Source organism: Betta splendens, chromosome 17 (assembly GCF_900634795.4).
Source record: "Betta splendens chromosome 17, fBetSpl5.4, whole genome shotgun sequence".
NCBI lineage: Eukaryota > Metazoa > Chordata > Actinopteri > Anabantiformes > Osphronemidae > Betta > Betta splendens.
The window spans coordinates 12,913,850-12,935,384 of NC_040897.2; the positions used below are offsets into that span (position 1 = coordinate 12,913,850).

Consider the following 21,535-nt stretch of genomic DNA (forward strand, 5'->3'; position numbering starts at 1 on the left):
TTTCAAAAGCTGCGATGAACGTCACACAGCCGTAGGCTACGGTTAACGTCCAATAATTAGGAAATAACAGCATATATTGCGCAATATTCACAAATCGGTGAACCCGAATGAGTCGGTGGGAACGCGTAAACCAGATTAATGGTAAGTGCATAACAAGGTTTGTTGTATGATTGTCGTATCATGAGGGCTGAGAATGCCAGTTAACGTTAGCCATCTGGCTATAGCGAGCGGGCTAACGTTAAGCTAACTTGACGTAAACTGCGTGCGAAAACGGAATGTTGTGTGTTAGACTGGGCTGGGTATAGTTGTGTGCCACGTGCGCTACACACGTTTCGACTACTTTTTTCCCCATGCTAGGGCGAATTACACCTGTGTGTGTGTGTGTGTGTGTGTGCGCATGTAATACCCCTGGAAGGGGAATAACGCACAGAGAGCTGACAGGAAAATGTCGGGGCGAAGCAGAGTGAGCTGCGTTAGCTCCAGCCAGCGGAGCAGCCAGCGAGCCCGTGCAGGGCTGAGCGCGAGCTTGCTAGCTAGGCTAGATGAGGCGCTGGGGAGGGGGAACGTTGCGAGGGCACTGAAGGGGCTGCAGTGGGCTTTTGTCTTCGGCTGCTCTCGCGTTGCACATCAGCCGTTGAACATAAACCGTGAGCACACGATTATGAATTATTGCTCGCACTGCGACATAAACACGTCCACACGCGGAACCAATTTCAGGATGTAGCACAAAAATGCCTGGTGTTTACCAGCCGTAGTCATGTTGATTTTTTTTAGCGCTCAACAACCTATTGCGGCGTGTATGTGTATGTATGTGTGTGTATTAAAAGCAAGCACCGGCGACATCACCGTGAGGTGGGTGGTGTTGTCTGCAATGGTCCAGCCACCGCCGCCGCTTATTTACACCCACTACAGCTGTAGGTTTAATAGGCACCAAACGTTTATGCTATTGTTAGTTAGATAGTTAGCTAACGCGTACAAGGAACTAGCATAGCTTGAATAACCAGAAGCTTTTCCGCCTCCCAGCTAATGACTGTGACATTTTGGGGGGTGTGTTGCCTCATACAAAAGCTGTCTGTTTTAGAGAGCAAGGTTCGCAGTGACTGCTCTAATCAAAAGGTATGACAATGAATCCACAAATAAATGCTAAATTATTTTTCAATACATGAATGTAACACTATTAGAATTACTAGACTAACAACTGTTATTTCTTGGGCATTTGATGTGTAACATGGTCATAATTTAAGAGGGAGAAGTAATAGAAGGTACACAGTAACTGTACAGTGTAAACGTTGTTTACCTTGTGTACTCACATAAAAACCTTCTGTAAGTAATTCAGGAGATTTCCTACATTTTACAAAATAATTTTATAATCTTCCATTGCATGTGCACTGACTATATGTTACAACCACTACAAGCTTTTCTTTTTTTATTAATCACAAGGGAAATGTATATGTTTTTATTGCAGAATCCTGCTTGCAACAACAAGACTAAGGGACTTGAATTAGCAAACTGCTGGGAAAAAACTTACCACAGTCCTTTCCCTAAATGGTTACTTCATTAGCTCATTGATATCAAATGAGAGTGTGATATCATATTAACAATAATCATCACAGAAGACAACAATGCTGTTCACTCTTTGCGTCCTCTGAATTCGTAGTAACAATAGTCTGTGTTTTTGCCTTTATTAGGTACATTTTTAATAGTGTGGTAGTGTAATCAATTTCATCTATCGTGTTTTTCTTTAGCAGACATTGACTTTCAGCACCATCAGAAACATCAGTGTTTCACCGTTTCTTAATTTTCATGATTTAGAGAAAATCATATCAATGTGTCTTTGGTAGTTCAGTCATTTTAAGATGAATCTCATTTATGCTTATAAGGCACCATAAGGGACTGCTCTGCCAATACTAGTGGCATGCAGTCATTTGACTAAATCTGATCGATAGTTGTAATGTACCATGAATGCAAGGCTGTCATAGTCTATAATTGTGGATTAAGTGAATGAGTTCATAAACAGTTGTAATATCAGCTGACCAGGGCAGAACATCAGTGAATGTCATGTGGTTTTTATTAACATCTGTACACAATGTTGAGCAGCCAAATCAATTTTTGACGCAGATGTACTATTTGAAGATGATGTGGACTTGCGCTTTGGTTTCTCACAGGTGCTGCAGTTTAGACAGTTTAATAGGCTAAGCCACTAAGACTGTTTCATCTTTTCATCATCTTTTTCTCACATTTTCCTCCGTCCGTGATATATACTTTTAACAATATACCAGATGAGTAAATCCATTACTTTACCCATTTATTAAGTGCAATAATCACATATTTTAAAGCAGTGTTACAGTAAGCATTGCTTTGTGATGCTGCATCTGCTGCTAAACGTTGCTTTTTTTAAAAGCTTGCGTGCTTTACTGCCACGGTCATCTGACTAATGGCACTACTTAATCTCCTGTGCACCACATGTATAGGATGACTTTAACAGCAAACGAGGTTCATGAATTGTTTGGCCTTGAGTGATGACAGCTTCACAAGCCAGTTGGCAAGCATCACATGTGAAGTCCAACATATTTCCATAACAGAATATGACCTGCTATTCTGTTTTTCCCAGAAATTCAGACATTTGGCCTTCTATCTGCAAAGGTTCTGCTATCTGACTTTCAGATAGAAGTTCAAAGGTCTATAAGAAGAAAGGTCCTTTGAGAGTGCTTTAGTCGTTCAGCTGACACACGAATATTTCATGCATCTTATTAATAAATAGGCCAAGGAGTAGAACCGCAGATCTCAAAGGAACACATTAGTTGTTTCATTTCTACTGTGGTGCTGGCTTGAAGGCAGTCGTGAAAGATTTGGTCAGTATGAAATTTTTAATTTCTCATTATATCTTTGCAGGATTAGGCATTCCTCCTCTGATCACACACATGTTTGAGTGACAACTCAAAATTACATTTTTCTCTCCTTTTAATTTCTGCCAGATCAAGAAAATCAGATGAGGGAGGATCTGCAGTCACATCAATTTTACGCATGCAATCAAAGCAAATGTTCATAGAAACAGACAGAGAGGGTGCGTGAGCAAAAAGCAATAAAGCCTTGAGGTGCATAATACGTCGTTTGATATCCCATCATATTGAAATGACAAATTATTCTTGTAGCCTTTTAAGAAATCGTTGCATGTTAAATGTACAGAAAGCGTCTAATTCACGTGTAACTGAGAACCTGTACCATGTCTGCCATAGTCCAGACGGGTTATAAGCCTCTTAGCCTCTTACTGTAGAGCTTAGAAACAATATGTGAAAAAAAGGCCGTCCTCGGAATAGTATTCCGATATGTTAGCAATTTAACTTATGTTATCTTAAAATTTATTTTTACTGACTGATTAAATAAACAGTTATTAAATAATTTTGTCCAGCATGATCCTCAGCTTAGTGAACATTGACCTCATTTTTATGTAAACTATAAGGACTCAGTATGAGTGTTATTGTTATGTTTTGAGATGAAATCTTAGTCGGAGACATGTTTAAATTCTTGTCAGCTTTGTCTAATATCAGTCATCTTGGAGCACTTAACCATCAACTCTGTTGTGAACTGTAACTATTAAAGATTTAAATGATACAGTATTGCATTTGTATTCATATAAGATACCATTAAGGCAGTTCCTTCTTTATTTTTGTTTTGTGATTACACCAGTCTGTATATTTAGGGAAAACCCCCAAAACGGTGCATTTTGTCTCTTCCTCATAAAAATTGGCCGTGACGATGCTGATGGTCTTCTTTTTTTGTTAATGATCAGTGTTGTTTGCACAGTTCTTGTTTTGAAGTCCTTCACATGTGGTCATGTTGAAGTTAGACTGGTGTCAAGTGAAGGTTGGAGAGCTCAATGAACGGGGGGGTAGTGACCAAAGGCACAAATTATTTATTCAGTCTGTTAGACACATTCTGTTCAAGATTCTGTTCAGTTTCACCACATTTATGTTGCAGCTTAGACAAGACTGAAATGGCTTCAGTGCTGTTTATGATATTTGGGCCTGAGCATATCCACATTTAACTCTGTCCGTCAGGCATTTGTGTCTTTGAGGCCTAGTGAGTGCGTTTGTGCTTGTTCATGTATCTGTGTGTGACGGGGTGGAGCCTCCTGATCACACACTCCGATGCTGGCAAACGCTAGCACGTGTAGTGTTTTGTTTGGTACGTTGAGCGCAGTATCTTTGGTTGATGTTGCCTCGATAATCCACCACTTGCTCTGAAACACTTACGATTTGAAAGCCAAAAAGCCTGTGACCTTCCTGCAGACCTGAGTAGAGCATGACTTGCAAAAGTAAATGAGAGGAGTGGTAGGAGGGGGAAATGCTGTTTTAAATAGTACGTGACAAATTCACATATACAGATAACAAATGATAACAAAATCATATTGTACTAGTAAAATTTAATTGTTTTCAATGAAGCAAATAATCCTGGGTAAAGTTGTCAGAATTCATTCTTAAACTTATAAGCATGGGTGGTGGAAAGGTGACATTCAAGCCAGGAAGGTATTACCATATTGTGCAATGATGAAACCTAGTTGTCATCATTGAGGACACTTGTGTAGTTGAAATATGAAGTAGGAGTAATTGTTTCACAACTGGTCGAGCATCAGTGTGATCACGTTGGAAATGGAAATGTTTATCCAATGTACTGTCCATGTACTGTTTTTCACCCAATCCCTAATTTTAACTGTTATTTGATGATTTAAGCTCATTTAAAACCTTGTGTTGTCTGCAAAATAAGTTTCTTTTTTTTTTATAACCTTTTTTTAATTTGACAGAAATCAGCTGACGTTGGGTTGGCGTAGTCTGAACATCACTGTCTGTCTGGCCTCACTGAGGACGACTCAGGCTCTGTAAAGCTGTAGTGTTGGAATCTCATCATACCTAATAGGATGTGGATGGAGTCATGCTTTGAATGTTAGGGATTCCTTGTGGCTGTGACACCATTAGCTTCACAGTTTCCTTTATAGTACTGTCAATAGCTCACCGTCGCCAGTTCCTATATATTACAGATTTTGAATTCGTAGCACACTTTCCTAGCCCATCGTTGGCCCACACACAGGAGTAAAGCCTCTATTGTTCTTGTCCACTGGTATCTTGGTATCTGATCATTAACCTACATTCACAGTTGTGGCAGTAGGCTTCTCAAGACTGTCGGCCCCTCTCAGTTTAATAGGCGTGCTTTTTTGAGTCCTGGGCTGAGACGCATTGTCCTGCCAGTAAAGTTAACCCTTGTGACGCCTCTCTCTTACAAACATTAGCCTGTTTCATGAGGCATTTGATTTATGTGCGAGCCATGCATTATGCCTTTTCCTTGTAAATATACACCTATTCCTGTTTCATGGATGCTTTTAACAGATGGATAATGCTGTGAAACTGTTCAGCACTTGGTTTTACATGAGAATACACATTTAGGACGCATTCAGTATTTTATGTCAGTTTTACAACTGCTTAATGATTGTAATATTATGAAATTAGCTGGAAAATGTGGTGCCCTGACGGGTTCTATTCTTTTGTTTTCAACAAACACAAGTTGACCTTTTAGAGAGAATAATGGCGTAGCCTCGATGCATGGTAGTTTGGGCGGAAGTGTTTTCTTCTAAATCAATAAATTCCCCTCCTCGTCACTCTGTTTAATTTAAAATGGCAATCTTATCCTGCATGAGTGGGTGAAATTATAACAGCATTTATCAGCTTCTGTGGAGGTCCAGGCAGTTTCTCACCATTACTGGCAGTAGTAGCTCATGCATTTCCCATGTGGGAAATGTGGAACCAGAGCTTTCCACTTCTTCCCAGGAACATGGCTGGGATGCTTATGCAACCAACAACCAGTGGAACGAAGGCCAGACGCTGGTTAGAGAAGGCGTGTTCGTCTGTCTGGGGTTAGGGTACAGAGAGGTGAACAGACGCCTTGAGACACCAAGTGTCACTTGCTGTTTGTTTTTCCATTTTGAAATGTGGGTTCAGACGACCCAGCGACAGGAGGTGCAGGAGAAAGATTATATGGTTCTGGCTAAAGAGCACAACTGCATTCAGCGGATGTTGGTCTTGCATTTGTCGTCTTGTGATTTTTTTTTTTCTATGTGTACATGTGGGTATGATGTCTGAACTTCATACTCTAAAAGCCTGCCTTACAAGTTACAGTGGGATAATTGCTTAAATCAGTATTTAGTAATTAGTCCAGTGTTCTTAATTAGTACTTAACTGTCATTATTTCCTGAATAGAACAGCTTATTTTCTCTAGCAAACAAAATCTCAATATTCGTTCAGTCTGTTTAACATAATGTTGTGTCTATATAAATTTGGGGGGATTTTAAACATAAGCTTGTAATATGTGTGTGATCATGTTGAAGATGGCTGCCTCTCTGCTGGGTATTGTTGCCTCTCTCGCTTTGTCCTGCTCCTCATTAGGGAGTCGACAGAGGAGGAGGAGATGAAGGCTTGGAGTGGATGCGCAGCTGAGAGAGTCCTCCCCCATCATTTAGCCTGACGACATACAGGACACACGCGACCACGTGACCGACTGTTTACTGTTGCAGCAAGCGTAGCGTCTCCTTGAGCGTGAGCAGGATTTTTGTACTTCAGGTTCTCTGGATAGACATTTGCAGATGGTTATTTGAATTTGTCCATATTATTTTTGGACAACGAGAGGCATTTAGAGCTTGTTTTTCAGTAGGCTTCTTTGTGTGTACAGTCATAAATGCAGCCACATGGGAGAACGGCGGAAAGTCACATGTATTTTCCACATGGTGCGTGAGCGAGCTCGCAGCAGGCAGTGCTCTGGACGCAGTAGTAGAGTAATGCTGCTGCTGCTGCTGCTGCTGGTAGCATACTCTATGTTAGACTCGGTGCTATTCTTAGCACGCTTCCCTCCCTGTCCCATCCTGCAGTCGCCGGATCAGGTTACTGTGTGCCTACATCCATCCCAGCTTTACCGCCGCCGCCATCACTCACCCCTCCCTTCAACACACATCTCCCCACCACCCACTCCCCACTCTTGTAACCCCCAGACCGCTGCACACACGCGAGGATATGCGCTAATGCATCGGCTCTGCTGTCTGGGCCAACATGCCCCAGCACTACAGGGAGATGATAATGATGCTGGCTGTTGTCGTGTCTCACAGTACCCACAGTGCAGGCGGCAGTCTTAGCTTAACATGCCACTGTCAGGCAGTACAGGTGGTTACAGGTGGTTCAGAAACCTATTTTTGTGGGGAGTTTGCTGTGTTTTAATGGCATTGTTTTCTGGACTGTTGGGATAAAATTCATCCATTTGATGCCTTTTAAATAAACCTGACACCCTGACAATTTTTTGAGGACAATAATTGGATAACTATCTGTGTATGTGTTATATTTCTCTCATTAGTGCCTGTCTTATCTGATGATGAATCATTTACCTCATTGGTGACGTTTTAGACTGTGGGAACCAGCCGCCCTGAATGTCTGTGGTGTTTATCTGTCTGTAGTCGATCTCTCATTTTTATGGCCATGATTCAGCACTCTATTGTGAGGCATTGAGTAAGTAAGGTATTTCTTGCCATTGCTCAGTTTTCATTGTAAATGTCAAACTAATCTGTGCTATAGTATCCGTGAACTATATTTGTAATCAAGCATGGTTTGATCTACACTGCAAACCGCCCAAGGTTAATGGTATAGCTCACAGGGGCCTTTTGCAGCCCTGAGCTGCTCATGAAATGCAGCGAATGTGAACGCCAGACTGGCAACGACCCAAATACCTCTGTGATTATAGTCACGCCCTCCTCGCATCGTCTTTGGGCCAGATCAGAGTCCTGTCAGCGTTTGTTTTCTGGTCTGGTGTCGGGCTGTCCGTACCGCGATACACCAGCCTCTTTACACCAGCGTGTTCACTGTCGGCCGCTATGATGTGCCTTTCAGATGCTGCTGCATCCTGGCTATCTGCTGACTAATCATGGAGCTGTCACTGTTCTCTTCTTTGTATCAGGATGGATCTATTTCTAAAACCATAAATGTCCAATTATTATTAGTGTTGCAGTGTTTATGTCAAATCATGAACTGGATTAAATAAGTAAAAATACCAGAAAATATTGGTAGACCTACAACGTTTTTCCATTTAAAAAATTGTCAATTATCTTTTATTATGGTGGAATAAAAAACCCAACACATCTCTCCAGAGCCCAAGGTTGATTGCTTTTTCCTTTTTGGTTTGCCTTTTTCTATTTTTGAAATGCTGACTGGTAGAAAGCAGAAAATTCTTGCATTCAAACACTTGCAATTAGTGACTTACAAATTTGTCAGTTTTGTTAGCTGATGATTAAATGTCAACTAGTGGTTAACTATTTTTTACCCTGTTTTTGCATCAGGCCACAATTTAATAATTCGTGTGAAATTTCAGGTTTCTGTGTTTGTGTCATCAAGGTATGGTTATCTGGAAGTTGATTCATGACTGGATTTCTTTGAGTCAAAACATTTAACCACTCATCCGAGTACATCTACATCAGTCTCACAAGTTGGTTGGAGGCCAAAATGTATCCTCCAGGTAGGCATCACACTTCTAGCCTGCTCTGTCATGGAGCTTTCATGTTGAAAATAAAATAATTGTTAGTTCAGCTGTTCTGAAATCCAAAAGTGAGTCAAAACACTGTTTAGCAGCGTGGGTCAACCCCTGTTAAAGAGCTATTCATTGTGTGGTGAGCAGAGGACCTATAACGCTGCTTCTTCTCTTGGTAAATGTTCACTATATATAGTGTAGTTGGATGTATTTTGAGTAATGGGACTGTCCCATTCATTTTGGTCACCACTACTTGCTAGAGTGAACTGTGTGGGACTTTCGTACTAAAACAGGAGCAGGGAAAGTTCATCGACAGTCTTGTGACTGAAAATCTTTTCAGCCAGAGAACTGACACGTAGCTTTAGCTTCAGGCACACGTTCGCCGGGGTGTTTACTACTTTTTTGTTTTTTTTCAGCTCCGCTCCCACATTGCTCTGACTCTCCTGTCGGTGTTGCTACACTGACACAAACCACATCAGAGAGAACCTTGGTTACACTGATGAGTGGGCAAGAGTGATGGCCTGCAGGGGGATGTTTTCCCTCCTCACACTCCTCAAAGCTGTGATTCATGCTGATTTGTATAGTTGTTTCCTGCCTGTCTTTTTCAAGATTGGTATCAAGTAGTGCAGCGGAAATTTCGGTAAAAATCCCTCATTACTGATCCACTCAGCCTACATACTGAAACACAGCTGAGTTACACGTCGAGCAGCACCGTTTCATACGTAGCCATCCACTTCTCTCTGGGGTTTAGTGGCATTTATTTAGTTTCCCTTTTGTGAAGCAACCGCCTGGTGCTTAAACTTTCGAATCAACATTTGCATTTCACCTGTGTTTAGTTCCTGAGCCTGGTGTCTGTTGAAGCCGAGCGTAAGCAGTAACGGGCCTGTTAACCAGTCGGACTGAGATCTGACAGGGTGGAAATCATGCTGAGTGCTTCTGTGTTTTCTGTCTCCAGGTGCATGATGGTCCTGCTGTGCCGTAGCTGCCACAGCTAGTCAGGTGCTGCACCATGGCCAAACCTGGGAGCGACAGAGATGGAGCCATGGTGGATAAGCAGGCGGGGAAGAAGGTACATGAGCCCTGGGGATGCTGCTGTTCACTTATAGCTTAGTGCATCGACAGCTGCATTTTTATCTGTCAGTTTTACTACTGTTCCACAAATGTGAGATTGTATAAAGTAATTATAAATCATGATTATCTTCCCTGGGAAACTGTAAAATTGTAATCCCTGTGATCTGTTTTCAAGTACTGATGAACAAACCAACTGGGTTCTGGAACCAGTTACGGCTTAAGGCTGGGTTTCTGGGGTCATCCCTAGCGAGAACAGCTGATCAGTAGCCTTTTTTTCTTCTTTTGTGAGAGTTTATCTAAGATTTTGTCTAAATGTCAGTTGATATTGTTATGCAAATATTTATATTTCCGTTTCTTGGCAATTCATGCTCTGCTCATCTGTGTAGGTTGAAGGTTCCAAGTTTATTCCTGACCTCAGAACGCGTCATGTTATAAAATGGTCTCCTCATGGCCTGTTCCTTGCTTGCTCTAAATCATCTTGCATGTGGTTTTGTTGTCTTTATCTCCAGAGGTGGATCTTATCATTTTTGCAGCTTTGCTTGGTCAGATTTTACATTAAGGACTAAAAGACCAAAACATGTTGTCAAGATGGATTGTTTTGGTTACAGTTTGTTTATTGTACTTGGGCTCAAACAGAAGCTATTTAAATGACAATTCAAATAGCACCTCCAATGACTCCCATCATGTCATTTTAAGTTATTAACCTCTTAGAAAAATAATCTGCCTTGCCCTCTGGAGTTGCCTTAACCAGTATATCTAGTTGATGTGTTTAGTCTTGTTTTGTTGTTTTATTTTTTGTTAATTGTCCATAAATGAGAGCGACAGTTACCGCTGCTATTATAAGGCAGCAGAGCTTCTCATCCTAAAGCTCCCTGCCTTGAACACACGCACAGCTTTGCACTGCTGGCTTGTTGCTTCACTGAGATCAAAGACGCACCATACTGCAGACATTTCTACTCCTGCCAGAAATGTATTTTACTGCATCAAGTGCAGCTCGCTAGAAGTGGTGGTAATGAAAAGCATTTGTCTGCAGATCACATTGCAGAACCCAGTGAAAGGATCTGTCAAACACTGAAAGCAGTACCTTCTCTTATTAGTATCAGTTCCTAGCGATGCATGTCTGAGGGGACAGTACATGGTGATGTAGGCACTGCTAAGATGCGCCCTCACCAAATAGCCCCTTCGCTTTAAATTGTGATCTTCTGACCTTTTGTGGGAGTTAAGCTCTCTGCTTAATTATTGCAACTGTATAAGTTTATTACTTCTTTCGCTTTAGTATTTTGATTTCTTCATAACAGGAAAGTGTTAAATCTTGATTTGTCACTTGGCAGAGAACTCTGCTTTGGGAAGTGAGTCATGTAGGAAAACACGCTGCCTCCTGCAAGACCCAAACAATATGTTGCAAAGACATAACAGGTCCTGCAGTGTAATCACGTGCACCTTGTTGTTTTGATGCCGCGTTGGACTAAAGTAAAGACCACTCACAAATGTAGCCCATCTTGAGTGGCGTTTGACATGTCTGGCTTTTTATCTGATTTTCAAATCTCTCTCTACCTGTGACAGAGCAAGGAAAAGTTGTCCCCGTTCTCCAAAACTCCGAAGCTGGACCGGAGTGAATTACTGGGGAAGGAAGGGAAAACAAAGTCTTCCATGAAGCGCAAGCTCTCCTTCACGACCAGTCCGACGCGGACAGAGGAGCGAGACTCTGATACCGGTAAGCACTGTCACTGCTGCTCTACCTTGCAGCCATGATGCTGGCCCGCTGCCATGTCCTCACACTGCCTCCTGGTGGCTTCTTATTAAACCTTTGGTTCAGGTCAACACACTTGTGATATACATGTTCAGTCTACAGTAGCCATAGTGTCTCATGGTCATAGTCAGGTCACGTGATTTGTCCAGTAGGAATAAAGATGGCTACAGAGGAGAATGGGTTTTTAGTTACTAAGCTTATTACCTGCCATTAAACAAGGAAGTTAATTTTAGGTTGGTTAATTCTAGATTCGCTGCTTTATCAACAGCGGAAGTTTGCTATATGAGCACCAATGAGCACCGCGAGCCTTCGCAGCCACCCCATCGTTTACACTGGTTCTTCTGAAGATGGTACCTTCGGTGTAGAGTCAAACTGCTGAGTCTGTACAGACACTCAAATACTGCTGTAGTGAATGTCCATCACGTTACTTTTGGGTAATACTTTTATTTTGGGCTTTAGAAGCCTGAGTCTGAACAGGCCCTAAGTATCAGTCTTGAGTCTTAATTCATGTAAACCCAATGTTCTTCTGGTGTCTTTCGGTTAGATGTAAAACTGTATATTTACATCAGATTTGAGACCGTGAGGTAGTTTGTTTATTATGCAGCTATAATTACAGTAATGCGTTTGACAACCCGCTGGAGGTTCTGCATATTTGCCTTCATGTCCTCTGAGGAGAAAAGCTCCATGTAATGACTTCTCCTGTGTGGTCCGTCATTCTAACAGGAGGAACCCTCAAATTTTAGCTTCACTAAGTTTTATTTATCTTTCTTGTTGATATAAAGTCAAGATTGCGCAGAGGGTGGCTCTGCCTTTCCACCAGTCTTTCCACAGTGCCCCCCAGGTCTTATGCGGAGCAGCTGTAGGAAGATGGGATGTTACGACTTCACTGACCGCCTCAGATCAGACTTTGTGCTGTGTTGCCATGACTCATAATCTGTGCTTGGAGTGCGAGTCTGTCTGTGTTTAAGTACTAGTGGGATGAGTAGGGTGAGAGTGTTGTTAGCATTAATGCAGTGCTTTCCCACCCTTCCACTCTCCTTTGCTCTCCCCTCCCCTCCCTTCCCATATTCTCTGCTTTGCACTGTAGATGACTCAGACCCAGGCCAGTCGAGTGAGACCTGGGGAGAGAGATTAGTGCCTCCCTGCAGGATATACGCAGGTAATCGCTGCAGCCCGAGCCTCAGCCCTGTGTCCTCTTCAAATCACGTCGCCAACTTCGCTACAGTGCTGCTGTTACCACACATACACACATGCACGTGTGTGTGTTTTTGCCCTGTACCTGCCCCGTTACAGCTCACGCATGTCTGTGTTTATGAACAAGAGACGGGTGCTCGAGGTGTGACTGCAATTGGATGGTTTAGCAGAATTAAACCTCATGCTTGTTATCTGTTCCTCAGCTTGATCAACAGATACAAGGGGACGAGGAAAACTGATGATTGAACTGCTGCTAGAACTCATGTTTTTTGATTGATTTCTGTCCCTGCTTGGTTTTGTTGCAGACAAAGATGGACCAGACAAGAAGAAAGTGAAGAAGGAAACGGGGAGCAAGAAGCCACAGCCTCCCAACCTTTTGTTTGGGTATCCTCTGTCAGAACGCAAACAGATGGCTCTCCTAATGCAGATGACTGCCAACAGCCCAGGTGTGTGTGCCTGTCTCTCACCGTGACCACATCCTCAAGGTGGCTTACACTAGTCTGCTGTTCTGAGTCGTGCTTCTGAACATTTTGACAGGCATTTACATTTCAAGGTTGTTTTAAAATAGGCCATTAATATTTAATTTAACTTTTCAAATGAAGGACACTATTCTTTGGTGTTTCAGAACATTTTACAGTTTTGTTGTAAGCCACTTAATAGGTACTTATGTAAAATACTTTGACACAAGCAAGCACATACTTTCTGCTTTGTAGTAAAACTGGTTTGTTTGATATTCAGACACTCTTAATTAGGTTATGTGGGTGTTTAGGTAATATGCACTGTAATAAAGTTGTTATTGGGAGTGCACTTATTATTAGCCAGTGAGTAACTTGGATATGAGTCCAACTGTCAAAGAACTCTGCCTTGGTAATGACAGTTTCTACTTTGAAGAGCTGTTTTGTACAAAAGACAGTTGTCATTACAAGACAAAGGAAATAAGCATAATCTCTATAATAATAATAATAATAATAATCGTCTATATTTTACTGTTATTTCTTTGCGCATCAGTGAAGTCTTTCTCTCTCTGCACATACACAGACTCAACACCTAGTCACCCCTCTCAGACGACCCCTGTGCAGAAGAAAGTCCCCAGCAGCACTTCATCACGACAGAAGGACAAGGTCAACAAGAGGAATGAGCGAGGGGAGACGCCGCTTCACATGGCAGCCATCCGGGGAGATGCCAAGCAAGTAAAGGAGCTCATAAGCCTGGGAGCTGATGTCAACGTCAAAGACTTTGCAGGTACAATGATCATTTGACATCTTTTATCATCTGCATGGGCGCTGGTGTAACCGTTAACTAACACCTGCTAATTCAAAAGAAAGGTCTCGTGATGAGATAATCAGAAGAGACAGTGGTGTGCACCTGCTCCCCCCCACCCCCTGCTTGTGTGCTGCCCCAATAAGCAGTGTACTGAAAATTATTTGAATGCTTAAATATCTGGTGTTCTTTCCCGCACTCACCAGGTTGGACTCCTCTCCATGAAGCCTGTAATCTCGGTTACTACGATGTGGCCAAGGTCTTGATAGCAGCAGGTGCCGAGGTGAACACACAGGGTCTGGACGATGACACGCCGCTTCATGATGCTTCCAGCAGCGGACATAAAGATGTAAGAGTTGACTGTAGTAGTTTAGGATTTGTACTAAGGACTATTGTACTAAGCAATAACCCTTTGTGGAGTGAATTGGTGCAGTTGTGTAACTCAGCTGCTAGGACTGTAACAGGCTCTTCTGGAGGTGATTAAAGTCTTGTCTGATACAACATTTAATAAAACACATTATATATGTATATTTCTCAATGTCCGTCTGCCACCTAGTGCAGATTGGAGAAGCTGTTTTAAATTAAAGGAAATATTATTGCAGCATGTGTAGTTCAAACTGTAACTATTTGGAGCCTTTACTAACGGGATTACAGGATTATACTCTTGCTGCAGCAAATTATGTTGTTCAGAGAGTGAAGAAGTGTTGGATAGAGTTTCTGTTGGGGAGAGGTTTCATGATTTTTAATCACATTTGTTGGTGTTAATGACCATTCAGTTTTCTTCTTCTTCTCTAACATTGTATTTTTTTTCTTGTATAGATTGTGAAACTGCTTCTGCGTCATGGTGGAAACGCCTTCCAGGCGAACAAGCGGGGAGAGCGTCCAGTGGACGTAGCAGATTCTCAGGAGCTGGAGCAGCTTTTAAAGGGAGAGTTGCCACTGTCTGACCAAGATGACAGCACTTCAGGTAAGCAAACAAGGCTTAGGCGTTTTACCAACTCTTCTGTGTTTATTAGCTTTCATATTACTTGATATAGATTAATTATTTAAGTAATGTACTAATTAAATACATGGGATTTTAAAATTAAATGTAATGGTATTATATGCTTTCTCTACCCAAGGACTTACAGTTATGTTAACAAGTTACGTGCAATGACTAATAATACAAGGACAGACTTTTCTATTAATTACTCGTGAAATGTATTTGTATGAAAGTGCATATTTATACATATATTTTGTGTTAAAATTACTCTTTTGTTCTTCAGAGTCTGAAGACCCACCATCTGTCGATCCGTCCAGTGTGGACGACAACATGGAAGATTCCGATACTGAAAAGGACTCGGATAGCAAACCAGCCACGAAGGCGTCATCCTCTATGCCAGAGTTGGACGAGTACGAGTTCAAGGACGAGGAAGAGGAGGAGGATCTCAGCAAAGCCTTGAATGACAGGCACATCCTCCGGAGGGAACTACGGCAGCGCGAGAAGGACGACAAAGATAGGAATCATGTGGCAGGAAAGCAGGGCAGTAAGGGAGATTCCTCCAAGTCCAAAAAGCAGAAGACTTCTCGTGTCCACTGCAGCTCAGATACCTCCAGTGATGAAAGTGTTTTGGAAAAAAGGAACTCACCCACCTGTTCCCAGAGCTCAGAGAACCTCAAAGCAGAAACAAGGTCTAAAAAGGACAATGCTGAGCAGAAAGACAAGGGCAAAGTTAAGAGGAAGAGCAAGAGCCAGAATAAAAATAAGGAAAATCAAGAGGATGGCAAAGAAAATAGTAAAACATTGGTACTGTCCCTCGCAACTGTGTCAGAGAGCACAGAAAAGGGTCGTGAGGAAGATTCCTTCAAGATGTCTTTCAGCCCTAAAGACGACTCCTCTGTCCACCTCTTCCATTTGTCGTCAATCAAATCTCCCAAACTAAATCACAGCTTGACGGACAAACAATCCCCGCTCAAGCAGGAAAATACCAAGATGTGTATTTCCATGAGCGATAGTTCCTGTCCAGTGGACAGTGTCAAATTCAACCACTACACGGACACAGAGTACTGCACTGAAGGCTCCAGCACCAAGGGCTGTAAGCATAAGGAAAAGAGCAAGCATCAACAGAAAGACTCCAGCTTAGATGGAGACGACGGTCATCTGAGCCCTTACAAAGATGGCAGCTTAGGAAACAGCATAGACAGCAGTGAAGGCGTGCTGCGGAAAACCGACTTGGATGGCAAAGTAGTAAAGAAGCATAAGCTCAAACACAAGGAGAAAGACAAACACAGGAGGGAGTATGAGGCAGAGCGGAGCCGGCGGAGGGAGAAGGAGGCCAGGAAAGACAGCCACAGGAATTTGGAGTTTGACAGAGAGTTCTGGAAAGAGAATTTTTTCAAAAGTGATGAGACGGATGAACCTCTGCCGGTGAAAAAGGAAGGTGACGACTCGCTGCCGAAGAACTCTGATTCCTCGCCTGTGAAGGATGAGAGAAACCCAAAGGAGAAACACTCGAGCAGCAAGGAAAAGAAGTCGAGAGAGGAGCGAGAAAAAGACAAGGCGGTGAAAAAAGAGCGGAAGGAGGCTGCTGGTAAAGAGGAGAAGTTAAAGGATTCAAAGCCCAGCGAGCGTGACGAAAGGCTGGACTGCCACAGCTCGGGGCGGATTCCTGAGGAGTCACTGCAGAGCAACAGCATGAAAGAAGAGACAGAAGAGAAGCCCGTAAGTGGGATCACAGCTGATCAGGAACAGCTGGAGTCCTCGGAAAAAGGCTCACGCGAGAGAACTGACAAGAGACTCCCAGGAAAGGAGAAGGATTTGGAAAAAATGGAGAAACGGCATCTCGACAGGGAAAAAAAGGTTAAAACTGAGCACTCTGACAAAACGGAACCACAGAATTCAGTGGATCGCTGGAAGGAAAAAGAGAGAACTGGGGCTGTTTCCTCCCACTCGCCTGGAGATAAAAACTACAAAGACAATGAAAAACTAAAATCCTTATTCCCAACAAAAAAACACGAAGACGGCAGGAAAAACAAAGATAAGTTCGACAAACGGGTTGACAAGGAATACAGCGTCTGGGATCACAGGGAGAAGGATCGCACAAACTCCGATAAGAAAGGAAAACCTCTAGAGAAGTCCACAGATCATGGTAAATCTGATCGCTCCAAAGAAAAGGACTGTGACAGGAAGAAGAGAGAGAAGCTCAAAGATGGAACTCTCTCCTCCAGTTCCAACCTGAAACTAGTTTTAGAAGAGAAGAAGAGCTATCTGTCAGAGAGCAGCAGGTCTGTGTCTGCCAAGTCAAAGGAGGAGGTTGTGAGAACTCCGGAAAAGGATCGCGACCGGAGAGAGCGGGACAGAGAGTGTGACAGACACAAGGACAAAGAGCGACACAAAGACCGCTCCCAGCAGGCCAAGATTAGCAAGATCAAAGTCAACGAGGCCGACGTGGACAAGGCCAAATCCAAAGCGTCCGCAGCAGCCCGAGACGCCAAGCCCAAGGAGAAGAGGCTCGTGAACGACGACCTGATGCAGACCAGCTTCGAGCGCATGCTCAGCCTGAAGGACCAGGAAATTGAGCAGTGGCATCGGAAGCACCTGGAGAAGATCAAACAGAAAGAGCGGGAGCGGCTCAAGCAGCGGCCTCTGGCGGAGCCGGCCAAGTCCAAGCCCAAAGACCGCACCAAGCCGGAACCGTGCCTGAGCAAGGAGCTCACGCGCTCCAAAAGCTCCGAGGCCTCCGAGGTCCACGGCAGAGAGAAGTCTCTGAAGGACGGCACGAGCCCCAGGACGGTGTCTCTGGACGGAAAGAGTCTGCCCTCCATCAGCGCAAAGGTCATGTCTGCTGTGGAAAACTGTCTGACGAGGTCGCCCAGACCGGAGAGCGAGCGCTGTGGCCCCATGTCTCGATCCGTGTCCTTGGTGTCTGTCGCCAGCTCCGAAGATTCATGCCAGGCCACGATACTAACACCCAGACACGCTGAGTACGACTCTGACATGACCATGGAGGCGTCCGACTCGCTGCCCGCCTTCCTCCAGTCTGACCTGGTTATACAGGCCACCCGCTCGCCTTCTGCCCACACCAACAGTCTTCCAGACGCGCCGCAGGTCACTCGGACGCTACTGTCCAACAGGCATGAGACTCCGTACCTCCGAGCTATTCTAGATGAGGACGCCAACTCGGCAGCCGAAGGTAAGGCTGTTGAAAGTCTGCCCAAGTCCACCGAGGAGTTAAAAACGAGAGAGACCCCAGCAGAAACGGAGGACGGTGTCAGTAGTCAACAATGTTTAAATACTGTGGTGGATTCAGACGCAGACAGAGACACTTGTGGCTCCTCAGCTGCACCACAAGTGTTAAACAAAGACCCCCTGTTAAAAAACCTGACACTTCCACAGTCCAGCGGTTCTCAGCCTGCATCATCAGAGCCCACGGCTCCTCTGTTTGAGCCTCCAGTTGTGAAGGACGTCCAAAGTGTGACGGAGAATCTGCAGGCAGAATGTAGCAACAAGGAGCCTGATCAGCTGTCAGCACTTGCAGCTTCACTGTCTGCTGAGCCTCCTGTGATCATAAATGCGAAACCTCTGCCGTCGTCTGGAGTGGAGAGCCTTCAACAGGTGGACACGGCCGCCACAGAGGACTCTGACCACACAGAGAAGCCTTCTGAGGTCTCTGATGGACCAGAACTAGAAAGCGTGGAGAGTGGACCTGAAAGCTGCAGAGCAAGTCCCGCACTGTCCACCAGCTCACACATTCCCAGCTCCACCACCGGAGAGTCTTTACCAGGTTTTAGGAAAAGCAGCACAGAGTCCAAATGTTCCGAAGAGAACGTTAAAGGTGAGAAATTCAAACTTTCCAGCGACGCCGCTGCCTCGTGCATTGAAGCTCCGCTGGAGAAGGACAGCATTCCCTGTTTAAGCCTCGAACAGAAGACGGAGGAGGTGCCAGATGTTCCACATAATTCAGAGAACCTCAGTGGCAGCACTGCTTCTGTTTCAGCAGAGAGTTCATCTACTGAGGGCAGCGTTTCCACCGAGGACCTGTCTGAGCTGAAGGCAGAGGCCTCGTTGGAGCCGATGGCGATGACGCCCGCTGATGAGAAAGCAGAGTCAGCTGTAGAACCGGCGCCTCAGACCGACAGCAGCAACGCCTCACGGAGCTCCTCTCCCCAGTGTGGAGACCAGAAGGCAGATTGCTTAGGGGCCAGGCTCAAAGCTCGCTCAGCAGAGGACGACATCGACATCCACGTTCCCCACCCGCGAAAGAGAAAGATGCCCAAGGTGCCGACTTCTCAGTCGAGCTCCTCGTCCCAGGACAAGGAGAGGGGCCAGCAGTCGCTGGCTGCCATCGTGGACTCTTTGAAGCTGGAGGAGATTGAGCCCTACCAGACGGAGCGGGCCAACCCTTACTACGAGTTCCTCCACATCCGGAAGAAGATCGAGGAGAAGCGCAAGGTGCTGTGCAGCGTCACCCCCCAACCGCCGCAGTATTATGACGAATACGTGACCTTCAACGGATCCTACCTCTTAGACGGGAACCCACTCAGCAAACTCTGCATACCGATGGTGAGTTCTTCTGCGTCCTCTCTGCGCTGAGAGTTATAGCTCAGGTGTGTACAGCGTGTCTCAGTCTGAGGGAGGACCGGTTGACCAGTGTCTGGTAGAACCTGTTGCTTGGGAGCAGACGCTGTAGAGCCCAATCATAGAAAAGTAACGGTGACTTGAATTTAAATGTGCTGATCGTCTTTTTCCGTCTGTCGTATTTGCTTGCACAGATAACGCCTCCTCCATCATTACCAGAGCAGCTGAAGGAGATGTTCAAACAACAAGAGGTCGTCCGAATGAAGCTGCGGCTCCAGCACAGCATTGAAAGAGTACATAGTTTTACTCTCAGCTCTTTGTTCTCATTCTTTGCAATGATAAGGTTTTAATGGTGTTTGACATATTCTGCAGTGCTTCATTAAAGAAGCACACACACGTTTATGGTACTGATTGGACTTTACTTTCCTCAGGAAAAGCTGATCGTATCCAATGAGCAGGAAGTCTTGAGAGTTCATTACCGGGCGGCAAGGACACTAGCCAATCAGGCGCTGCCTTTCAGTGCCTGTACAGTTCTATTGGACGCAGAGGTTTACAACATGCCTCAAGATGTGCAGGTAAATGACTGAGTTTACCTGTGGCCTTTTTAATTAGCAGTGTCGTTTAGACTGTGCTTGATTTGTTTAGTTTGCTCCTGGTTCACAGAGCGATGACGGCAAAACGTCAGTAAGGGACAGGTTCAACGCCCGCCAGTTCATGTCCTGGTTACAAGATGTGGACGACAAGTTTGATAAACTAAAGGTGAGAACGCTGACAATTTCTGCATGGAGGCGTTTATTCTAGTGCTCAAGTGATACAGCTTTGTTTTAACTGTCGTCCACAGACGTGTCTCCTGATGAGGCAGCAGCACGAGGCGGCGGCCCTGAACGCCGTGCAGCGACTCGAGTGGCAGCTCAAACTCCAGGAGCTGGACCCGGCCACCTACAAGTCCACCAGCATCTTTGAGATCCCCGAGTTCTACATCCCTCTCGTGGAGGTCAACGATGACTTCGACCTCACGCCGATATGAGCTGCAGGACCATGTCACGTACACAGGCACTCCACGCGTTCAAGAAAAATGTGAAGCACTTGGGACGCGATGGTCAAACAGAAACAGCACTTAATAGACGACGAGCTCTTACGGTCCAAGCAGGCACGCCCACCACGTGGGCCGACCCGGAATGCAGATGAAACCCAGGGAAGCGATACCAAACGCTGGGCCAGGAAGCAGGAGCGTGGGCGACGAGCACCTGCGGCTCCTCATCAAGCAGGGTCACACAAGTGAAAGGTTACAATTGTTCATACATTGTGTACAGACTGTGCTCTTAATTTTTTAACTTATTTTATACATAAACAATTGTGCATTTGTAAATAGCCATGTAATTATTGTTTTAAACTTGTAAAAACAAAAAATAATAGATATTTTGATTGTAAACTTGTTCCGTCTTATGTTTTAATGGACCAAAGTTGGTTTTTATATCAAGTGTCCTCTTCGTTCGTGACGTTCTTGTTGTTGTTTGCTTAAACTCTTAAGCATGTGTTAGCTTTGTGTTGTTTTGTTTTCACTGTTCCTTCCTTCCTCACCTGCAGTTCCAGGCCACAGCTGGTGTTATTTGACTTTAGCAATTAAATGCTGTGCATGCGTTGCATTGTTTGTACTTCTTTCCTAAAAAGCTGTACTGTGGACTTAATTGTGAGTTTACTGAGGTGTTCCAGCTTTTTTGCCGCATTGTGTTCATGTCCTTTTTGCAGCCTCACTCTTCCTGTGTTGTCCATTGTGTCTTGCGCACATTAAAAAGTCTGTTGTGGCTTCCAAGAAAAAAAACAACATACTTTTACAGTTTCAATGTGAGATCACAACAAATCCTATTTTTTCAACATAATGCCTTTTGAACGATAGTTCTAAAAAATGTCTATTTTAATATTTACTTGTTACATGACTGTACATATTTGTAATATATAATTGAATAAATTTTATTTGTTGTGAAATTAAAACTGTTCTGTTGGTGTTTACTATCATTGTAGTAATACGAGATTTGTTCAGTGACCGTCAGACACCAGCAGCAGCACAAATGCACATTAAAAAAAAGATTGAGACAATTATATACATTAAAAAAATATACACATAGTATATACAATATGATGATAGATGT

The 21,535-nt window shown here is 44.1% G+C and overlaps 1 protein-coding gene across 5 annotated transcripts; it reads left to right on the top strand.

Annotated features, from left to right (window-relative positions):
- ankrd12 (ankyrin repeat domain 12) lies at nucleotides 1–21,377 on the top strand. 5 transcript variants are annotated; one of them, XM_055503665.1, is made up of 14 exons: nucleotides 1–141; nucleotides 6,435–6,584; nucleotides 9,509–9,622; nucleotides 11,188–11,338; nucleotides 12,462–12,533; nucleotides 12,874–13,014; nucleotides 13,607–13,810; nucleotides 14,035–14,177; nucleotides 14,648–14,795; nucleotides 15,094–19,370; nucleotides 19,580–19,678; nucleotides 19,817–19,960; nucleotides 20,031–20,144; nucleotides 20,227–21,377. In XM_055503665.1, the coding sequence occupies exons 3-14, from the start codon at nucleotides 9,563–9,565 to the stop codon at nucleotides 20,410–20,412; spliced, it is 5,739 nt and encodes a 1,912-aa protein (XP_055359640.1). In that variant the 5' UTR covers nucleotides 1–141; nucleotides 6,435–6,584; nucleotides 9,509–9,562; the 3' UTR covers nucleotides 20,413–21,377. The 5 variants fall into 5 exon arrangements, with proteins under 5 accessions (XP_055359640.1, XP_055359639.1, XP_028986839.1 ...); XM_055503664.1 differs by lacking the exon at nucleotides 6,435–6,584 and having other exon boundaries at nucleotides 2–141; XM_029131006.2 differs by lacking the exon at nucleotides 6,435–6,584 and having other exon boundaries at nucleotides 2–141; nucleotides 20,049–20,144.
- Nucleotides 21,378–21,535: the final 158 nt, after the last annotated feature.

Coding starts and splice junctions, on each gene's coding strand:
- ankrd12 (XM_055503665.1), top strand. CDS start 9,563: ATGGCCAAACCTGGGAGCGACAGAGATGGAGCCATGGTGGATAAGCAG. Junction 9,623..11,187: donor ATAAGCAGGCGGGGAAGAAG/GTACATGAGCCC, acceptor TACCTGTGACAG/AGCAAGGAAAAGTTGTCCCC. Junction 19,679..19,816: donor TCCAGCACAGCATTGAAAGA/GTACATAGTTTT, acceptor TACTTTCCTCAG/GAAAAGCTGATCGTATCCAA.